General features: G+C 37.4%; 1 protein-coding gene across 1 annotated transcript in view; it reads left to right on the forward strand.

Moving 5' to 3' along the window:
* LOC145687821 (serine/threonine-protein kinase PLK1-like) overlaps positions 1–23626 on the forward strand; it is a 168263-nt gene that overhangs the window by 110058 nt on the left and 34579 nt on the right. The window contains exon 4 of the mRNA XM_081761256.1: positions 22211–22422. Coding sequence (XP_081617382.1) covers positions 22211–22422 — 212 coding nt within the window. The remainder of the gene's footprint in view (positions 1–22210; positions 22423–23626) is intronic.

The raw sequence follows: 23626 nt of genomic DNA on the forward strand, positions 1-23626 counted from the left end.
CTGCCATATCTTCCGTCCCGCTTCAGCGGCGTTTGACCCCAGTTTGAACTCGTACAGCATTACACGCCTTTATGACGCTCTGTGGAGGTTCCATGTTCATTCTGCCCTTACGCAAGTTCACGCTGTAACTGAACTGCCACAACCAGGTAGTATGTTGGATATACTCACAACAACTGATATTTGCCTTATCTCCATTCGCGTGATGGCCAATTGAACACAAACCACCACAAAAAGCGACAGAACTTTCTTGGTTACCTTTAAATAAGAGTTCGGGATTTATATATTTACCATATTTATGCAGTGTGTTTCAAAACAATACCGACAACGTTTGGGAGGTGATTCCTGACACCAAGATGAGACAAAAAGTATAGACCAACCTGTGTGCACAAATGCTTCCTTTCTGAGTTATAGGCTGCCGAAAATGTGATAAAATGAAATATTAAGGTCCATAGCTCCAAAACTATGGGACCTACTATAGTCAGGTCAAGAGTCCTGCGGTACTTTCACAACAATTTTATAGAGGCAGTAGGAGAGTACTTCAAATTATGACCGTAGCGAAATTCCCTCTATAAAAATTGCTTCGTGAGTACCTTAGAATTCTGAAACATGTATTTTTGATAGGGCACATATTAGTTCCTAAGTAAAGTCTTGATCCGATTACGGTAGGTTCCATAGTTTTGGACCTATGGATCTTGAGTTCATTTTTCCATGTTTTCGGCAGCCTATAACTCCAAAAGGAAGCATTTGTGCACCCAGGTTGGTCTATACTTTTTGTCTTATCTTGGTGTCAAGAATCATCTCCCAAACGTTGTCGGTGTTGTTTTGAAACCGCTTGTATAGCCTATTTACCATGGCGGTCCAGAAGATAGAAAATCTTGATTTTCTGGTACTTGAACTTTGTTCAGAATGTAGGTCAAAAGTTCGTTTCTGGAACCGATACTGAAACCGAAAGTGGTTGAAATCATCAAGTTTCCGATTTTAACGTTGATCGCTGTAGCAAAAATGGTAGCGGAGATAAGCAGTTTTTGCAATCGATTAAGCGTCCCAGAAATACATTTAGTCCCCATCCTTATTTCTACTAAAACCGGAAGTGATATATAGTACCACTTCCGGTTTCAATAATTGAGATAACACACCATAAAAAGCAAAACTCCTTCAGGTGGTGTACACATGAAACTGCGAATAGTTGTAATTTAGAATCCGTTGAAAACACTCGTAGTTGAAGTTGAGATGAGATGTGAGGAAGAGGAAACACATGATCGAACAATGACTTCTGTTACACAGACTCTGAAAACACCGTTCCATTGAACCCTGGAATCCTGGGAAATGAAGCGTTAATTGCCTTTCGTCCGTGACAATCGAATCAAGTGACGAAAGTAACTCAGCTTCTTTTCATTGTACACATTTGCTTTGTTTATGAATTCATTAAGTTGGTTGTAAAGCACCGTTACTATTTGTTTTCAATCCATCTGACGATTGTGAGACTAGATGTTCACTGATCATTTGTAGATTTTTTTTTAATTATTCCTGTATGTCAGCTGGTATTCTGAACATAAAAAGTTTAAACCTGTCAGCCTGAAATTTTGCATTAAAATTGTGAATGAAATATCCAGATAGGAACTAATTAGGCTAATGAGGAGACAGTGCCGCATTTCCCATTAGGCCGACGAGGCCCGTGTCTAGAGCGTAAACTTTTTTGAAGGCCGCAAAATTTAAAAATTAAATGTTTTATTTTTTCGTATGAAAAAGTTGAAAAATCAAAAGCAAATAGGATTTTTTACATTTGGAAGAAGCGCCTTTCATTCGAATCTATGCAGTAATAAATAATAAAACAAGAAACTCTTATCTACTTTAACGTAAAAGTGTTCCGAATCTACACTGTAAAAAAATGTGTTGAAACAACACAAAATGACTACCACTTTAGCGTGTTATTTGTGTGTTAATCCAGCACCAAGACATCGCCTTCCGAGCATATCATTAATAACTAGTTATTACCTGAGAGAATTTTTATTTGTATTTATTGTTTAATATGAGCAAAGCTTTGCAAAATATCTTTGGAATTTATGCCAAGTAACGAATAATGTTCTAGGTTTTCTGTAATCGGTCACAATAATATTGTTGTAAACCTGTGAATCATCTGACAACAGTTACGCAGATAGCTGTGCTTCCATTTGTTTTCTTTATTTGTTATTCTTGTCTCTTACTGTTAGCACGTATGAACATAAGATGGCAGAAATATTGCCTATGTACTCTCAATGAGTCATGTCCAAAATTATTGTCGCATGTCTATAAATATGTTGTTCTAAGAATATAATTTGATATCTTATTCGCCTGGTGTTTCTTATAATGTTAGTATGTGTATAATCGGCAAAGACATGTACCGGTATGTAGAAAATTTCATGTCGAAACAGCAGTAAATAAGAACAATAAAACGAAAATATTTTTTTTGTCCATTTAGCAACATTTTATTTTACTCATTCAAATTTTCGTATTTACATTTTTTTCCTATGAAATTTACTACAAATATACATTTTCCGATTATACATATAGTATCAATATTAAAAGTACCCTGCAAAATCATAATCAAATTATATTCTTACAAGAAGACAGTTATAGATATGCGACAATAATTTTGGACATGACTGTACCTGTTGGCAGACAATTCACAGGTTTACACTATAAAGATGATCCTAAATCTTCCAAACGAGTACAGATAACGATCACTAAAGTCCAAATTGCCTTTTTGAGAATATGCTGGCCCTAATTGATATATCATATGACACTTTTCCATTTCAAAAAATATCACAATTTCAAAATGGCGGATTTCAAGATTGCGGAGGAGGTTCGTGATCTACTCTGGCCATTCTTTTTTTTGCCAATATGTGAAACTATTACAGTTTGCAGTGTCTATCTTTCACTATTTTTACAATTCAACAGTTTATTTGATGTATTTCTATAACATAGCATATCCCTTCTCCCACCAACTTTAACCCCCTCCCCCTCCGTTTTTTATAGTGCTCAGCTGCTATAACTTTTCACATACATATATTTTCACATCCTCTATCAAGCGCACTAAGTCTCATTTCGCAACTCGATTCATCCATTTGGACCCTTTACTTGTTTGTCTCCTTTACCCCTCGATATGCCGATATGGACCCGCCCACGAAATTCCATGGTAGATAAAACGCCCTGGCTATTCTGGCATCGAAAGTGATCTGTCATCTACACCCAATTTTCAAGATTAATTTTCTGAAACCATGTAACGTCATAAAATGTAAACTGCCTGAAAGTGAAAACAAAAATAAGGACTACTATGATTATTGCACAATATTTATACTATTTCATGAACAATTCTTTTTTACTACTAGTAGCTGAACCTGCGCTGTCTAGACGGCGCAGTAACTAAGTGATAGAGCGTTCACCTCCGGTGCTTGGGGTCCCTGGTTCGATCCCAGCTCGCGCCGTGTGGACTTTGTGGTGGACAAACATCGTGCTCGTGGGTTTTCTCGGTTTTCCCGTTTCCTCCCACTTTCTTCATTCCACCATTTCATTCATTTCTAATCTTCGTCTCCTTTAGTCTAACCGGCATAACCGTGGGATGTAAAACTTAGATTTCATTTCATTTCCTGCGCTGTCTACTTAGCGCATCATTTCGTTATGACCATGAATTTCCTTCCCACTGTGCAGGTCTCCTTGCACAAATAAAGGATAGGGGACACAAAGGAAGTGAATAGCTATGTATAGATATTGGAGTGAGTTTGTAGCAAATCTGTAGAAATAGCACGATATCAAGTGGAAATATTTTTTCTAATAAATCCATATTCGTCCGAGTACGCCTCATTACGTCTCTTTAGGCCTTTGACGTTGCCAGCATGCAATAGGTTTTGCCATTCAGATTTAAGCAAAGCGCCTGCAATGTCATCAACCCGCCATACGTATCTTCTCTGCTGGTTGCCTAACACCGTAGTTTCGGCCTGCAAGAATGTTAATGTTAGGGCTCGAAACGGCCCCTAAAATGTTAAATAGAACAATAATGACCTGGCTTTTGAAAATTTGAATGAGAACTGGACAATATACACAAAATTTGAAATCGACCAGCGAAAACTGCATGTTTCTAGCTCTTTTGGTTTTTGAGATCTTACTATCGAAAGGATTGGAGACATTCAAACTCCTCTTTGGAGACAAATTCTAATATGTTTAACGATAGCGTAAGAAATTAAAAAAAAAAAATGAGAACATATTTTCCATTTGTTACTTTTTGTTACGTAATTGTAACTGTAGCATCTAGTGAGTGATATTTAACTGTAATGAATTAATTCACTAATTGTACATAATTTAGTTAAGTTTTATTTTTAAATTAGGGATAAAGGGGTGGAAAACATAATTATTAGGAGCACCGACAGAAAAAGTGTCTAGGGGAAGCCGAGCTCCTAAATGCAGCACTATATGGAGGTACAAAAGTGTAGTGATAGTACAGTCTCTAGTGCGAAGGTTCGTAAGTTTGACCTGAAGCAGTGTAAGTTTGTGATGCTGATACCATGTTTTCTTGAACATTTCTAGTTTCCCTCAAAATATTTATTCATTCCCTCCTCATTTCTCATTCATGACTAAGTCTGTGACCGACACTTTCAGCAACGTTTCTGTTAATGCCAAATCGAAAATAGTATAAGCTGTCAGTTTCGTGAGTTTCACTTTATTAATTCCTTTGAATGAATTCGAATTTGTCAATAGTTGTAAGAATAATTTATTTATAATAGGCAGTTCTGAAATTTCACTGCTTTTTCTTTGAACATTGATATTATCTATTTTTGATTCTAAATGTATTTAATTTATATCAATAGTAGGAATATTTGAGATTTCAGAAGGTGGGGATGGGTGGTATTATTTAATAACGAGTCAAGATTTTAATTTTTCAGCATTTGAAATGTTTCAAACAACAAATCAAACAACATATTACTCTTGTTACGAATGTAAACCTCATTTACTAAGGCCACCAGGGCCGGCTCTACCATATGTGCAACACGTGCATTTTCACGGGACGGCAAAATTTATCAACTATATTATTTAAAATAAACATTTCTTGTTGGACTTCATGATGATGGCAGTTAAGTTTACTAAGTTGACATTCTATTTGAATACTACATTCATAAATCATGTTTAGGTCGCATTAAAGTCGCATAGACAGTGCTAAAGCAAATGGTCAAACAAATCCCAGCATGAATTGCTTGATTGTCGTCAAATACAAGAACTTAATTCTCGAACAATAGCAAACATCTGTTCCACTTTGTTAGTTATCACAGTTTTGATACGAGAACTAGTCTTGTCTTTGTTACAAACAAGTTCCTTATCATTGAAGGTGCATCTTTTTTTCTTTTTTTAAAAAAATAGCAGATGTAGAAGGAAAATCGAGAAATAAAGATGAAAAGCTAGTTGCAGTGGAATTGCACACTTATATATATATTGAGATTGAAGCTCGATATTAAATCCTATAAAAAAGAATTACTGCCCTTCCTCTGCGGGTGTTTGCTTTCTTTCACTAACTATAATAGATTAAAGGCGTAAACACACACCACGAGATTGTGTTTGTAGTGTATAGGCCTTTGTGAGTGCGAGTGCCCTTTCCTTTCCCTTCATTGTTTATGAGGGTAGCTAGAATGGGGGCCGGCAAATTAGATTGCGCAGGGCGGCAAATTACCAAGGGCAGCCCTGAATGCCACGTCAATTCTTTTCCGGAACAAATATCTGAGTGAAACTTTACCAACAGATTTATAATTTTTTGAGAGTGATTGTTGTAGACACTAAAAGCAGACAGTGGCTTCATCTACATTCGTCACAATATGCTACAGCTTAAGTGATATGTTATTATTTCATTTATTTATTTTACTGTTCGAAAACGAGATGAAGTTTAAAAGCGTAAATTGAAGACTCAACCTTTCTCTTCAAGAATTTTGCCAAACCATCCACATCTTGGTTCGAGAGATCTCAATCGCGTTTACCAACTGATGTTGGCAGAGATGGAAGCGTACGTCCTGCAAATTTGACAACGCACGTGTTTCAGTCTTTGTGCTCTTATGACAGCAAATAACACGGTTATTAAAAGTTTCAAATAAAACAGACATAATTTCCACGATGGACTTTGCAGCTGCATAAATGGTTGGGCTTTACTGTATTGTTGATAACAGTAATTGCACACTAGCGTTTTTTATGTGTTCTAAAGTGCATTTTAATTTTGTATTTAACAGTTATTCTTTGGTACAGCATATTAAAAAGAAAATGCATTCACATTTGAAAGTGCATTCAGTTTTCTAGTACAGAATGTCCACAAAGTCCCATAACCATTGCAGTCAATCACTCACTCAGGACTGGATTAACAGATGGGCAATGGCCCTGGCCGATAATTTTTTCGTCTGTGAGGAATATATTATTTTCCTTCTTCTTCTTCTTATTATTATTATTTATTAAATATTCAAGTGTCGAGGTTGGCTAGTCCTTTTATTTAATTCCTTTCCTGTCAACACCGACGATATATCAGGCGTGGGCCTACAACTTAACGCTGAATCAGAACCACATGACCTTTTACCGGAAATCGAACGTAGGTCGTGTGCTGCCGATATACCTACAAGGCACCTAAGTCTCGACATCCAGTGAATAATACACCAAGTGTAATAAGTGTATACGATAGCGCAAAAGCTGGCGACATAACAGGCGTAGTCGCATCGAACTCATTTGCATAAAATAATCTGATATACTAGCGTCTTCGTAGCAACTTGTGTGTTCGGGCCTTAGGTGCTTATAACACCCACCCTCATTTTTCTTTTTCAAAGTGGTTCAGAAGTGAAAGAATAACGTACAGTAAACTTTCGAGTACCCGGCTCACGACTACCCAGTCTAGTTTTCTTTTATCGTAATTAAATGAGAAAGGGAAGACATTGCATTGGCAACATTGCCAAGGCATTGGAAGCGAGTGTCTGCTACGATCCTCCTACGTGTCGTGTGCAAACTACAAGTTGTGACAGGAAAAGAGCAGCGTTCTGCTCCTTGTTCGTTGTTTCATCAGTGTAACGGACCTCAATACAGTACGCTTGCCGCTGTTCCTAATTATAACTGTACAGTACTGTATTCATAAATTGTTCTGGGGTATGCTAAATGTTCATAAAGAAATAAGTTCATAGAACTCCGGCCTATCCGTTTTTTTTTTTAATCTGGTCTGCACTTCCTCCACATTAGTACGGATACTCGGGAGTCTACTGTATTTGTGTCGTGTTCTAGAGAATACAAAATACCACATTATGAACAAACTAATGTTTCTCAGGTGGTGGTCGTCTTGATTTATTCCAAGCTAATAAAATCATAATTAAATTGAAGATTTCCAGAATGGAACACACACCAACAACACAAACTGTTCCACTAATTAGTATTTTCTAAGTACTCAGTAATTACATCGAGAAATATTTGGTATAATTTTTACCTCACTCAGAACATTATTGTTGTACCAAATGTCCGTTCACCGCCTGTCTTTTCTAATTATTAATTTTTTTCAATAACTTCAGAGATTTGCTGCATGCTGATCAGGATGTTGCAAATTGCAAACAATTGATCTTTATTATGTATTTTAACTCGCTTTGTTTCGTCTCGCTTGGAAATTTGAGATTAGATATACATTTTACTCGGCGAGACGAGAAACCTTAAGCTTGTCACATATTCTCTTTCTTGCGGATCGTCACAGTTGTCAGTTTTGTAATTTGTATTTAACAAATCCCTTTCGACATGGTTATTTAATAAAAGGTAAATTTCAAATTATTTCACGTAGCACTTCATTAATAGCGTTTCTGGAGTAAGATGTCTTTATATCGTAACGTTACTCATAAGAAAAGAATGTAGAATTTTAGTTGAAAAATTTAAAGGGGAAAAAACTTTGCTTCACCTTGAAATAGGTAGTGTCACGTACGTATAGGTAGATGTCACGATAGGACGAATTATAATCAGTATCAAATATGTTAGGTTTACGTAAAATAAATTTCACTCAGGACTTTATTTCTGCACCGATAATCCTTCAAAATCCTTAAATCATATAATCATCATCATAGGTATTCTACCATTACAGAGCCGATCACTTGCGCAACCGAGAATCTTTCATGCATCGCTGTTTTCAGCTAACCTCTTCGTCTTCACGTACGATTGTGTTTCTTAATTACTGTCCAACTGTAGCTTCCTTCACCACCCTCTTTCAGATGTTTCCCAAAAGACGTCAAAGGGTACATTTTATTCGCACCAAACTAAAACTGACCTCCCTAAAATCCTCCCCAAAGGTCTCTTTCCGAAGGTCTTTGCACCTAGAACCTACTTCCATTCGAATGTCATGCCCGTGTCATTTGACCAATGATTGGGTACAAGGAGTGAACTCAAATTATATAATTAATATTCTCTAATCAATGGCAAATACCGTTAAAAAAAATAGTTTGTCAGGGAACTTTAATGACTTTTTTTTTTTATGTAAGTAATGAACAAGTGGAATTTTCTGCAGCTGAAAAACAAAATTCTTGCAAAGTGATGTTCGTTAAAAACATTTAAAATAAAACCATACTAAGCATAGGAATTGGGAATATTCATATATCTAATCCTGTTTACCAAATTTTGTTATTCGAAGTGCCTTGCACAGAATGAGCAGTATGTTGGGCCGGATTTTAGGGGGTGCACCGGTGCACGTGTTTCCCTTTTCGTTGTAAATATACACTATCTAAAATAAGAAACTAACAGTGAAAATAGCAACACTTTCATAAGGATTCTATACGAGACATGCATCCATCATATTCCAAGTAACCATGATTAAAGAAATCCCTGATCTAAAGCAGTAAGGTAATTATATACTGAAAACTATACCTATATAAAGAGGCCGTGGCTTAGTTGGTAAAGCGTTGGCTTTGCATCCGTAAAGTCATGGGTTCGATCCTCGAGACCAGACACTGCGTAGTTCTAAAACAATTCCTCATTTACGCCATAGACACCTCAAAGGATTAAAAAATTCAAATTTAATTCAAATGTACTGATAATAAAGAAAATTCTGGATCCGACCCTGGCAGTATGGTTATGTAATTGCGAGAATTTGTTTTAACAACTACTATTATACCACATTGACTTGATCCCTAGTCTTCCGTTGCAAGCGCTGCTATCATGTGAAGGAATTCCACTCACTTTCTCTCGTTTAGCAACAGCTGAACCCTTATTGGCTCAACGCGAGGGTGTGTGAGGGTGTGAGCTTTAGTTCGCATTTTTGCTACGTCTCAAGACATTTTGACAGCACAATACCAAAAGCTATTGCTGTAGTGCTATTCAAGCAAAGTAAAGCAACAATTGCTTTCAAAATTTCCCACAAGTGCGCCATTTTAAGCAGTGTAACAACCTCTGTTCACGTTTATCATATGTTTGGAACGATTTGAGATAACATGTTATTGTAAATGGCAATATGATCTATACGTCTTTTGGAAAGATCTACATGGTCGGATGAGATATTTATAACTATTCTATCAGGCGTTGTTTCCATTTTGTATTAAAATACAACACACTGAGCAAGGCTATGTGATAATATGTACACATATATACAACGTACAATATGTATAATATTGTGTGTTTTGTTACATATTATCACATAGCCTTGCTCAGTGTGTTGTTTTATTTTAGTACAAAATGAGGTATTTATTCAAATACTTTCTTCCTTTTGGAGGGGGAAGTCATTTCCGTCTTTTTTGTTCCTATTTATTTGTTTGAAATATGACAGATAGTGTAATGATTTGTATTTGAGCATCAACATATCCGTTATTACTGCTGTTGAGGCCCCCAAAATGTGTTTAATATTGTAGCATTCTTAGTTTACAACACTAAATGTGGTGGTATATAAGTTTTGTTCGCGTGGTCCCATGTTCAATTTCCAGCCGGTGCTTCCCAATTTTCGACGTCCATCCAGCGTCATAGTTTTGACATAGTTCAGCCGGTTGTTAACAGATGGCGTTGGAGTGGCTCAGGCCTACAAAAAGTGCTGTTAGTGGTATAACTTTAATATATAATTTGTAGTATGTAATAACCCGACGTAGTGCCACTCAAAATCATTTTGGGATGGGAACACATTCTGGTGATTATTGTAGAATATCTTGAATGTATCATTGTCATTATTTGCGTTATCATATCAGCGTTTATTTAAACGTTACAGGGGCGTTTAGACACAGTGGTCCACCCTGTATAAAATGCGGATCTTGTATTCTGCAATAAACTTTTTATATATATATATATTTGAGGATGTCATTTTTAGGAATGTAAAAACCTTCTTAAATACATGGAGCACATGCTTTTCTTTTATCGGTTCAAAATTGCAATGCTTACTCGTCTAAAAGAACGTGAACAGTTGTTTGTTTTATCTAGTGTTGGGTAAGGAGTAGCAGCCAAATGAATATGAATTCGTTGAGAGCAACATCACAAAGCCCAATGGCCAACGTTTATTTCAGGGACAGAAGACTGTTGCTAAAACTACTACTTCGCTGCATCTCAAAATACATTTGGCAGTTGAAAGAATGTGTGTGTCTACTACCGATCTTCAGGATAGGAAGGAAGTTGTTTGCCAGAAGAAGCTTTACCTTCTGTAATAGATAAATGCTGCTTTATAATGTGTTGGGAATCGTAAAAAATACAAGTAGTTATTCAATAGGTTCCGTCTCGGATAGTTTTGATATTGAAAAGAAATGTTAAGTTCGAACATAAGCTTTTTTTCATAGACCTATATTTGAATGACAATTTTCGTGACCATATTCTTTACTAGCTGAAATACCCGTTCTTCGCATGGGTCAGATAAAATAACTATATAAACAAACTGAACAACGAAGGGAAAAATAACTTTATTTTCTACCTTTACATATCCCGGTAAACTCTCCCTGAGACCCACTAGTTCGAATTTTAAAAACTCCTGGCCCCCAGCCGATGGGGACTGTATTTGAAAGTCAGCGCCTGAGAGTGTATCACCATTCATCTCAGCAACCGCGAAAACTATGGATTTGACACTAATATCGGTCATTTTGGATTTATTCTTAATGTCTCGGTATCCCCCCAGTGACCCCTGGCTCGCAGCGCAATGGGGTGAATTTGGAAGTTAATGCGATCGAAGTTTCACCATTGATCGCAGCGACTGCAAAAAATATGAATTTGACACAAATACCGGCCATTTGATACTACTATTACATGTCGCGATAAACGCCCCTTCCCCTCAGACCCTGTGGTTCGAATTAAAAAAAAAAAACCCTTTGTCTTGGTCTTGGATCTTTATAAGGTACCGTGACCAAAATTTGGTAACTCTCGGGCCACTCGTCTGGTCCCCAGGCCTCATATAGACACGCAGACTCTTTATTTTATTTATATTAGAAGATATAAATTCATCTTTAAGAGAGTAATCGGTTTATTAGAAAAACTATATTACGAAAACTAGTTTGCCTTCTTAAGGCTAATGATAACTACGACTCGAATTTGAGTTCTGTTTGGGTGGTGACCCGATCCCTATGAAGCGTGAATTCCACCGTTAGTGAAATCTCTGAAAATATTAGAAGGAATGGAAGACACATTTTCTGTCAGCTGCTGCTGCATTCTTTTGATCCAAGCGTAATAAGGTTCGTCAGAAAAACAATAGGCAATAAGCTTCGGATGTTAGGAGATATAACAATGGACAAGCGAGGATATAGAAACATCGTTTCGGAAACTATTGTGGTTTGCTAGTCAGAAGTTTCAATACTATACTAGCTGAACCTGCACTCTCTACACAGCACATCATTCACATATGAGCATGAATCTCGTTGTCATTTCTCATAACATATGTACATGTCCCTGTAGAGACACAAGTGAAAGACGCCTTGATTTTTAAAAAAATCGGCAAGAGGTACCATAAAGGGGATATTTTTTTTTTTCGATTATTCTTTGAATATCTTGCACCGTTTGCAAGATCTGAGCCTACTTCCAGTTGAAGCTTATAATTTATGTATGATGAGTGTTTTCTTTCTTCTTGCATTCAGTATGTAATAAACAAATACATTACATGCACAAACGGCTGAGAGAGATATACAACCCCTATGTACACCTATGTTGTGTTGGAATGTATTCTTCATAGGAGATAATGTGTTACTTTTTTAAATTTCAATACTTCCAGTATACCCCTATAAAAATGTAATAAAGGAATAACGACCACGTTTTTTAAATATTCAATTAAAGTGGAAAATCTACACAATTTGGAATAGACCCGATCTCATTGTTGAAAGAATTGGAGACAAACATATAAACTTTCCTTTGGAGACAAACATATAAACCTAGCATTTTAATATATAGAGGTACGGCAAGTGCAAGTAGATTTAACCTATCCTAAATATCATGGGCGCTCGAAGGGGAGGGCAGGGTGGGGCCCGGGCCCCCTCCCGGCTCACGAAAATGTGTACGTAGTATAGCAAACCACGTATATTAAATACCAGAGATACCAGACATAATATAGCGACCATGGTGATGGGCTCCTCCATAGAAAATTTTCTTCGGGCGCCCCTGCTAAATGTCCTTACCTATTTTCACCCTTTTAATCCCCGTTAACATGACAATCTGCTTTCAATTTTAAATGTGTTCTGTTTCAATTCATAAAGCAATCTAGGTCCGATCCCATTACTTTCGATCTACCAGTTTTAGTTTGTAAAATCATGGTACGGCTTGTCAGTTCTAAATCCCCAACTCTTTAAGTTTTTAAATGTTAATCTGACCTATTTGAGCTGACTAGAGGGCCTAAATTTTCAAGTTCCAGAAGAGACAAATTCTTCTAGTTTCGTGGACAACACTAGTTCATCCAACTCTTAAGTTTTAGTGTTAGAGGAATCATGTAAAAACTATAAATTGATATTGATATTATACGAACATAATGGGGATAATTTTTTCAGCGATTAATACGCAAGTCATTACACGATATATTCCAGTAATAAATATGATCTTCGGTGCGAGTGGTCCCGGGTTGGATTCCCGGTGGAGACATTTGGTCGAAAAAGTATGAAATCCTTTTCAGGCTTGCCATGCTGAGTGAGGTTTTGCTGAGTTTTCCTACGGGATAAATGCCGGATGGTACCTAACATTGAGGTCCCAGGACGCCTCCTTCCTTCCTTCCCTTTCCTTGGGCAGTGTGAACTCCTAGGGACATCATCTGTTTAACATGGCCATAGATGCCGAAAGCCCAGAAATGAAATTCCTAATCATAATAAACATGGCTTAAATGTTACATTGCACCCTTGGTGGATTTCTCGTGACGCGAAAAGATTCTGATAGATCAAGAGAAAAACCCATTGCCAGAACGAACTTAAAAATAATGGAGAGATCAAGCGGGAAGGATAGCTGATTGTTCCTACATGTGTACTCATGTCCAAAATTGTCGCATGGCTAGAAGTATGTTGCTGTAGGAATATAATTTGATAACTAATTTGCTCGGTATTTCTTATGTTAGTGTATAATCGGCAAAGACACATATGTGGCAAATTTCATATCAAAGGAGCAGTAAATAAGAAATATAAAACAAAAATAAAACTTTCTTGTCCATTTAGAAACATTTTGCTGTACTCATTCTAATTTTCGTATTTATAATTCTTTTCCTATGAAATTTACCACAAATCTAAATTTTTCAAGTATACACATATCATCAGTATTAAGTCCCCTGCGAAATCACTATCAAATTATATTCTTACAAGAAGACAATTATAGATATGAGACAATCATTTTGGGCATAAGTATACAAGTAAATCATTATCCGCACCTTTTTCTGTTTCTCGCAAAATATCCTCTATGATTTGCTGTTCGCGAGAGATGGCTCCTTAAATCTCCCGAAATTTGAACTTTTTTGGCCAATATTTGGAGAACGGTACACAGTTATCAAGGTCACTATTTGGTAGCAAAATGTTCACTATCCTCTTAGGTATTGATCAACGCCAATATTATCTCATAGCTTATGGTTTCCGAGATATGGCTAATTAAATCTCACGAAATTGGACACTTTTTGGCCAATATCTCGGGAACGGTAAGAGTGACGCGAGAAATGAATCACTTTCTCAGATAGTTTTTGATGCTTTATCGAATGAAATGATCCAGTGAAAAATTAAAAAAAAAAAAAAAAAAGACCTTACATGGACAACTCAGTAACGAACTTTTTAAGTTCGTTGAAAGTCAGGCCATAAATGTTGTACTCAAGTTTACAAAATTAGACGAGAAAGGATTCTACGAGGGACGAGACGGAAAAACCGTATTTATCTCGTCTCGTAGGTAACAGTAGTGGCTACGGTAAATATTAGAAACAGAAGTGGTAGTTGATTTGTTCCAATAGGAGAAGCAAGTCTGAAATGGAACACATTTTTGAGATACTAAATTCATTTCAGTTGCTTCTCGCTACTTGTGACAATGGAAAATGAAATCTTTTAAGTTTTTACGTCCCACGATTATGCCGGTAGGCTAAAGGATACTGTGATGATGAGAAATGAATGAAATGTGGAATGAAGTGAGAAGAAGCTGGAGAACTCCGAGAAAACCCACGCACACTGTTTTTGTCCACCATAAAGCTCACTTGGCGCGAACTACGATCGAACCAAGGACCCCATGCACCAGAGGTGAAAGCTCTACCACCGAGCCACCACGCCCCCCTTCTCGCTATTTATTACCATTTTTCACAATGGCAGTTTATGTTGCAACCAGCAACAATAATTTCCACAGCTTCCAGTTTGCATAGAGGGAGAGGAAGGTCGAGATGAAAGTTAATCTTGGGATACTAAATTGATAAATCTTACATCTCGCTTAGAAGTAGTGTTATATTTCCACAGCTTTCGGTTTTAGTAGAGTTGGTAGTGAAGATGGTTATCTTTTCTTGAGACGCTGAATCGATTCCGAAAAACCTCTTGCTAGTATCAGTTTCTTGCTCTATGGCGGTCAACGTTCAAACCAAAAATGGTTAATTTCTACCACTTCGTTTGAATGCAGGTTAACGGACGGGACGAAATTTTTTATTGTGACTACCGTATTACAAAAATACCAGTTCTCACATTTTTGTTCTATGGCTATCAATATCAAAACCAGAAATCGTTAATTTGTCCCATTTCTGACACAAATACAGTTAAGGGAGGAGATGAAACTTATTGTCGAGACTCAATTTATTCTCGGATGGATTCACGATAATTTCTATATTGAAACTGTAAACAGTGGTAAATTTATACCGCTTTCGGTTTTGTTACATTGATACGGATATCTGTCCTTGAGATGCTGAATTAGTTAAAGAAAAGCACTTGATGCTGTTGGCTTTTGTTTCTTTGGCGATCAACATTGAAATCAGAAATGCTTTAGATTTGAGCAGAGGGTTAACGGATGTGAAACCTATTCTTGGGACGCTAATTCAATTCTAGAAACCTAATCTTAATATACTCGTATATCTTACACTTTTTAGTTTGATACTTTTCAATCAACTGACAGACATGGCTGTTCTAAAAGACTTTCCATACTTACGCGTAGTAAAGTTTGGAATTCAAATAATTACGGTACTAATAGTATTAACTTATGTATTTATTGTACACGGAAAATAATCCTACATGCTAAAACCTTTCACTTCTATTGAATCTTACTTTTAGCTTGGGGCCGTGGTGGCTCAGTGGTAGACCTCTGGTGCTTGGGGTCCGGGGTTCAAACCCGGCTCCCGCCAAGTGAACTTTGTGGTGGACAAACACCGTGCTCGTGGGTTTTCTCGTAGTTCTCCCGTTTTCTCCCACTTTCTTCATTCCACCATTTCACTCATCTCTCATCATCGTCTCCTTTAGCCTAACCGGCATAAACGTGGGACGTAAAACTTAGATTTCATTTCATTTCTTACATTTAGCTGAAGTCGTTCGACTTCCAAACTATGCTGTAGATAAGTACTGAAAATTTTTATGGCACTGCTTTGTGTATAGACACATATCAGAGCGAAAATGATAAGAAATATCGAGACTGTTTCGTTCAATCGATTAAGCTTCTGAAGAATTTGTTCCATTTTTGATTTTATCCCTCAATTTCAACCGGAACCACTTTCATGTGAACAGTAATCTTCATATAGCAAACGTAGGATACGAGGTGTGTTCATAAAGTATCGAACCTCATTTTTTCCCCGCGTAAACCAATGAAGCGCGGAAGACTTTCTTCAGTGTATATGTAGAGGGGGATACTCATGCAAAGTCGCGATTTTTTTTTCCCCGCCCGCAGATAGCGTCAGACGCTGACAGTAGACCAAGTGAGGACGTGTAGTGAGCTTTCACCGTATTTTGGTTGTTTGATGCAATATCGCTGCTCAAGTTTTTCTGTCATTTTACAAATTTTGGCAAATGGTTGGCGATGCCCAAGCGGAAACTCATTCAATCGGATCGGTACATTGAAATTTGAACGAGAATTTGGGCATGAGGCGAGTTCCGCGAACTTTTTGATTTAATTTTTAGTTTAGTGTCCGTTTCAGTAGCGAGGCGATGTCAGAAACGAACCTACAGGCTTAATGTGGAATGCAAATAACATGAGCTCCCGCGGTGAATCGAACCCGGGTCTCCCACGCCGAAGGCGCGTACGGTAACCGCTTAACCACGAGGGAGCTCTTTCCGCGAAATTTGATGCAGCCTTTCATCGCCAAACAAAACATTCCTGTGTGTCGTCAGGCTCTCTACTCATCCGACATGGCTCCATGTGGCTTTTTCTCAAGCTGAAAATGCCACTAAAAGGGGCCCAATTTGAGTCAAGAGAAATCATGCAGAATGAAACTGTTGCTCACCTTCCAAAAACTGCGTTCCAGAAGTTTTTCCAACAATAGAGGGAGCGCTGGGAGAACTGTGTGCATTACGAAGCAGACTACTTTGAAGGGGATTACTGTTTCGGATTCCAGATCAATAAATGTATGTGCTGACAACCGACGTTTTTTTTTAAACGTACCTCGTATAGCAAGAAGTCACTTTGATATGGCCTCAAGCGTCCTAGGAATGAGTGTAATTGACATTGTTCCTGTCTTAATTGGAAGTCATAGATCTACTATGACCAGTCTCGTTATTGAGTTTGCTTCGTTTGGAATTTTAAGATAGTTTCGGTGTGAAACGAAACTAACTTATTTTCAATCGTTTTTAGCTTTTGTGAAAGGAAAGAAAAAATAAAGTACCGAAATAGACTCGTAAAGGATTGCCACATAAATGACAAAAAAAAAAAAAAAAAAAAAAGAGTAATATCAAATTTGGTTACAGTCGTAAGAAGTACTCATTCCGTAGTCACATATGAAGTTAGCTTGCATATCAATCTATTATCGGATAAGAAAGTGTGTGTAAAGTACCCGTTAAATGAAATGATGTTTAGCTCTTCTTCGCAGCATATGTTGTGATAACTGGTACTTTACGTTCTTCTAGTGAAACTTCTGCTTTCATAACGGGACAAAGCTTTCTGTTGTGGTTCTACAGATTCCCTGTTAACAATGGCTGCTGAAACACCTGGTCGTTCTGTTTCAATAGTGCAACTGAAAGGAGTCACTCAGAACTCTACAATTCGTTTCTGAATACTGTAGGGGGAAAGTGAGGTCCATAAATTTTCTTGTTACAAAATTTAGAGACAGTTTTACTCTGTCCAAAAGACTTTAGTTTTTTATTTTTATTTTAGCTGTCACTTTTTATTCCTCTATTTTTGGAGTTAACTTTTTTTTTTGTTCTTATGATTCAAGCATGAATACACGTAAAAAAAAAAAAAAAAACACTATCACTAGCATAATCGATTCTTTATTCAGGAACACCATAACCGTTAATTGAATTTAAAAAAAATAAAACTCAAATTGCGTTCAAAACTATTATTTCCCAAATCCGAATGTCAAAAATATTTTGGCTTGATTGCACCTTAAAAATTGCGAACAGCGGCTATGCTATAGCGGGCAAAGACGGCGAGCGTCGCTCCGCCCCTGTGGGTACGCCAAAATGAAATTAAGTGAAATCTTAGTTTAACGTCCTTCGACTGTCCCTTTAGGCCAAGGGAGACTATGATTAAGGCAAATGAATGATAATGGAATATTTGGTGGAATGGGGATGTGGGAGGAAGGCAGGAGTAATCCGAGGATATCCACAGACTCGATGTTATCCACCTTAACTTGGCTGGGGGATCGAACCAGGGACCTCGCGGGCCTAAGGTAAGCACTCTACCACTGAGCCACCGTTCCCCCTCTGGATACACCTTCCCCCGGAATGTTGTAATGTACGTCAAGGAATATATTTTCTTTTCTAAAAAGCTACTCCTTAAAAAAAACTATTTGCTCCCTTCCCCCCCACAAAAAAGCTGACGTCATTGATTACGAAGCAAAAGCGCTATCTATGTACGAAGTTGAATGAGTTCTACGTTGTATATTATAATTTTTGTAAAGTGCAAATAAATTTATTTATTTGCAGTGGGAAAGGTTAACTTTTTCGGAGGTTGATGTACTCCGCCTAAGTTATCCGCCTAGTGAAGGCTACATCCAGTGGTCGACCACGATGAACTGAATGGTGGAATAATTCAGCAAACGAGGAGTGCTTCGAGAAAGCAGATACATACGCTTAACTAAGAGCATTTGCACACGTCCCCGGCAATGCCGGATCCGGCACCGACAATGCCGGAACCGGGGCTGCTTTGCACACGCAGCCGGCAAAACCGGAGCCGGCTCCGGCAATGTCGGTGCCGGCGCTGCTTTGCACACACATCCCGGTAATGCTGGTGCCGAGAGTAGTTTGAGTTTGAACGTGAAGGAGAGAACATGAGTCCGTTTTATACATTATATGAAAAGCTGCGTACATATGATTCGAATTTTTTTAATTAATTACTTTCGCATGTCTAAACAAACGTTCGATTTCTTAGTACAATGAATTAGTAATCAAATTCAGCGCTGTTCAGTTTTTTTTGCAAGAGCCGTGTAATATTACAGACTGACTTGAATAAATGGAAGGGTCGTTCAATATCTCAGAAATAGCTCAATGCAAAGAACAAGGTTAATTGTATTACGTCAATCAAGTGACGTAGGAGCATTAACGTCTAAATCCCCAAATATCTATTCTTTAGTACACAAAGGTATATTGTAAATTGGTCCGTATATACTCCTAATCAAAAGCATTCGCAGAAAAACATGGCTAAATTAATAATTTTGACAAGTTACAATAGGTTGTAACCCTATACTTAAACCCACAATCCAATAGTGTCAAATTGTCAAGAATTTACGAAAACTGGTGGCAAATTGTCCGCTTTGTCGAATTTTGGTGGCAAATTGACAGCTGGTAAATTGTCCTTACCCCGAACATCGAAGTGGCCCATTTTTATGTCTTCGATTGTACTGTACATTTTATTTTCATTTATATATAATCTACATTTTATGTATCAACTGTAAGTAAACAGAAAGCGTTTGAGTCACTATTGTTTTATATTATCCTATACATACCTGTCGCTTCTCGTTTCTTTTTGTCCATAGAGTCGAAGTCTTGTGGAAGGTTTGTATATACTTCTTTCCAGGCTTTCTGCTTTTCGACCTTGTCTTTATATGAGTCTGTAGTCTTGTCCCATAGACAAGGTCTCATTTCCACTAATTCAATGAAATTCGAAACATCGTACTGAAACACTTTAGTCATTGTCACTCGATGAACGATGAAATGAATTGTCACTGAAGCAAGACTTCAGTGCACTGCAGAAAACAATCCACTAAATCAAAAAGCTACTTCAAGCGGAAATAAGTAACATATAGCGACACTCACGCAGAAAGTATGGCACTTCAGAATAGTTTCATATAAATGATAAACGTCAGTTTAATCCACCCCCTGTCAAATTGACCTACTTCTGTCCTTGATCCCCTGCGGGCTTGCATAGTTGCATACAGATAGACGAATTGAGTACATTCCTGGAATCGAACGGAGGAAACGGAACTAAATTGTAATTTTCTTCAGCATAGGAGGATTTTTTCCAGGGGAGATTTTGTTCTAGATAGGCCTACATATGTAGTATGTCCGATATAACATTCATAGATAACGTTTTGCAATGCATCTTGCATCTTGTAAAACACAAACATAGGCAATTTCGGCTGTAGCCTGTTGTGTTGATTAAATCAAATCATACTGTTATACAAGATATTCTTCTTTATGCATTCCTTTCCCTCTTTCAACAACCCCCCCCCCTTCCAAATTACGTACTATGATCTTGCAGGAGCCAAGAAAGACAATCCACACAGAAGGAAAATGCTTAGGAGAAACCTAATCCCTATCAATGATTGATGAAAGGAGTCTTGCAAACTATTATTTTTTCTATATTTTCCCCTCGGGGGAGACTAAACAGAAGATTAAAAAAAAAAAAAAAAAAAAAAAAGGTTTATTTGCTCTTTGTGTGTGTGTGGATGTGTGCGCACGAGGTATATGGCCTTCTTTTGGTTTATTTCTCTTTTTTTCACTTTTGTTGCCATAATTTTTACATCTATTTAAATTTCTCAAAATTGAAACAGGCTGAGATCAAGCTATTTAAAATAATAATAATAATAATAATAATAATAATAATAATAATAAGTTCTGGAAAGGCAACATTGCGACTGCCTATTCACTCAGTATACAATCGTTCTATGGAACAAATACCAGACAAGACAGAGTACATATTTTTATTATGATCTAAAAGGTAAAACAGTATGCAACCAGAAGAATAGAAATTTTCTTGTTCTGTTTGTACATTTTCATTTCTTTCTGTAGTTGTGTTGTAGTTTTTATTTACTTTAATTTTATTTACAACCTTTGTTACGCTTGGGAATGCCTACTTCTACGATTATGATGGATATTTATACCGTACATACTGGGTTGCATAATTAACAGGATAAGCACTGGACAACTATCCTAGATTCATAATTTCTTCGTATCTCCATTTTGTTCATTTCCGCCATATTGATTTTTTAAAAATTATGACTTCATATATGCTAAGACATATTCTCCATCAAAACGAATCCAACGACCCCTTTGTTTAAGTCGTTTAAGTAAGTTTCAACTGTAGAAGATAACAAATTAATATACATACATATATGTGTGAAACTCACTTTCCGCGTTGCCGTAGTTGGATAATTCAAACAAGATCCGAATTTCCCTTGCTGAGAATTTATGTAAATAGCAAGCCGCTATATTTGTGGTACCTTACAGCCATTTTGATTATTTCATTCTTCATTATATATTCATATGATGTGAAAAAAGAAAATAACAAAAAACCTGAAGTAAACAAAAAATCCAAATACAGGAAAAGAAACAAGAATACACAACGCCTTGCCACTCACTCACTGTAGCTAGATTGAAGAAACCTATCAGCAAGCCGGCTCCGTCTTTACCGGCTGCGTGTGCATTTACGCATAAGAAAACATTGCCGCCGACAAAACCGGAGCCGGCACCGACATGTCGGCGGCTAGTCCGGCTGCATTTGCCGGAGCCGGGAGTTCCACCGGCTTTTTTGCCGGGTCGGAAAGCGTGTGCCAGCTACCATTTGATTACATTGCCGCCGACTCCATCGCCGGCATTGTCGGAACCGGATCCGGCATTGCCGGGGACGTGTGCAAACGCTGTAACGGTGCGTAGTGTTGTTTGGAATTAAACCCTTCACTTAACGAATCCATCCGCACTCACGTTCTTTTCTCGTCTGTCTTGTTTACTGATAAAATGATGTAATAATTGTGACAAACGATCGTTTACAAAATGTTTGTATTCGTAATTGAAGCGTATTTACCCTAAAATTATTTCCATGCTGTGAAATTTTACTTCTGTAGTATTTATTTTTGTATTACAGTAGACTCCCGAGTATCTGGCTCGCGACTATCCAGCTTAGTTTTCTTTTATCGTAATTAAATGAGGAAAGAGAAGCGTTGCATTGGCAACATTGCCAAGGCATTGGAAGCGAGCGTCTGCTACGATCCTCCTACGTGTCGTGTGCAAAATACAAGTTGTGACAGGAAAAGAGCAGCGTTCTGCTGCTTGTTCATAAGGAAATCAGTTCCTGGAACTCCAGCCTATCCGAGTTCTTTATCCGGCCTGCTCTTTCGCCATATCAGGCCGCATACTCGGAAGTCTACTGTATATTTCAGGCGATAGAAACTGAGGATGTTTATTGTGGATCATTTTTTCTTTCTGTAGCAAAACTCATTGAATTTTTCTTGTTTCTCTTCTAGTCTCTAGTCCATGTTTTGAAGCACAGACGAGTGCTGTCAGAACCTGAAGTTCGCTATTATCTCCGTCAGCTGGTTGAAGGCGTTCAGTACGTCCACGGTCAACGGATTATCCACAGAGATTTGAAGCCTGGCAACATGTTCCTCAGTGAAGACATGGTAGTGAAAATCGGAGACTTTGGACTAGCCACCCGAGTGGATGGTGACAAAAGAGTGTAAGTTCTAAAGCCCGTTTCTAGAAACTAAGCAACTGCATTTTATTGTTCATTGGGATGGAATTAAACTCTTAACTGAATGCCTGACAAAAAATGAAATTCATTAAATCGTAAAGTTTGTTTCATGTGTGCGTGCTATTTCATATAAAACATCCAGTACTTACAAACAGCTGGAGATTAACCCTTACGAGACCGACCTTGAAAACTGCCCACACGGGATAGCCACTAATTTAATACTCTGCTGATACTTCTAATATATATTAATATTATACAGAAGTTTATTTTATGATGATTTGCGTCTGTCTGGTTAGCAGTGGTTCCAACCGTAAAAAAAAAATAATAATTCCCGATTTTAAGAGAAAAAGTCGAAAAATCCCATTTTATCATTCTATAATTTTCCTCTTGTTGGCTATATTGGAACAACCAGTATCTGAAAGAATCCTCTTTGACCTACTGACATACACAATGCACCATAGAAAGTTTCAATAGGATAATTAGGGAAGCTGCAGCACCTGTATATCTTTTGATTTTTGCTTGTGAGGCGGGAAAAGTGTGAATTTCGAGTGTACGATGTGAGATTTTTTTTTTTCAGTTTTTGTATGGTAGTCAACGACTTCACGCTTTCACTGTGCATTGTCGACAGATCAAATAATTTTTTGAGATTATTTGGACCCATGTGGCAACGGTGGTACCAGCTCCAAAAAAATCTTAATTCGATTAGGGATTTTTTTGTGAATTTTTACTCCTACGTTTCCCACCATAATTTCCCTCTTGTTGGCAAAACTGCAATCAAACTTACGCCATAAAATTGCCACGTTCTTTTTCTAAAAGATAACCGAGTAAAGTCTTTGAGTTATAATTCATTAACTGAATGTGTACGAAAACGTAAAAATGGTTGAAGAGGGGTTAAATGTTCTACTTGTTTCACAAGGCCCTTTGTCACGGAGCCCTAGGGTCACACGAACAAATAGCTGTCATCTGACAAATCAATGAAAAGATCATGGCAGTAAACTTTTCTGGGAAGGAGTTGCTTTTCAGGTATACGGGGTGGGGGGTAATGTTTACGGAATATCTATTTAATTGCGCTACAATAAGCAAAACAAAAAGTCTCTCTCTTCGATCTTTGTAAATGACGCCACACATGAATCAGATTTCTTTAAAAAAACATGGTTTCGATCTCTTTTTCAGTTTGTGATGTATCGGA

Source organism: Thermobia domestica, chromosome 6, assembly GCF_964235325.1.
Source record: "Thermobia domestica chromosome 6, izTheDome1.hap1.1, whole genome shotgun sequence".
NCBI classification, from domain to species: domain Eukaryota; kingdom Metazoa; phylum Arthropoda; class Insecta; order Zygentoma; family Lepismatidae; genus Thermobia; species Thermobia domestica.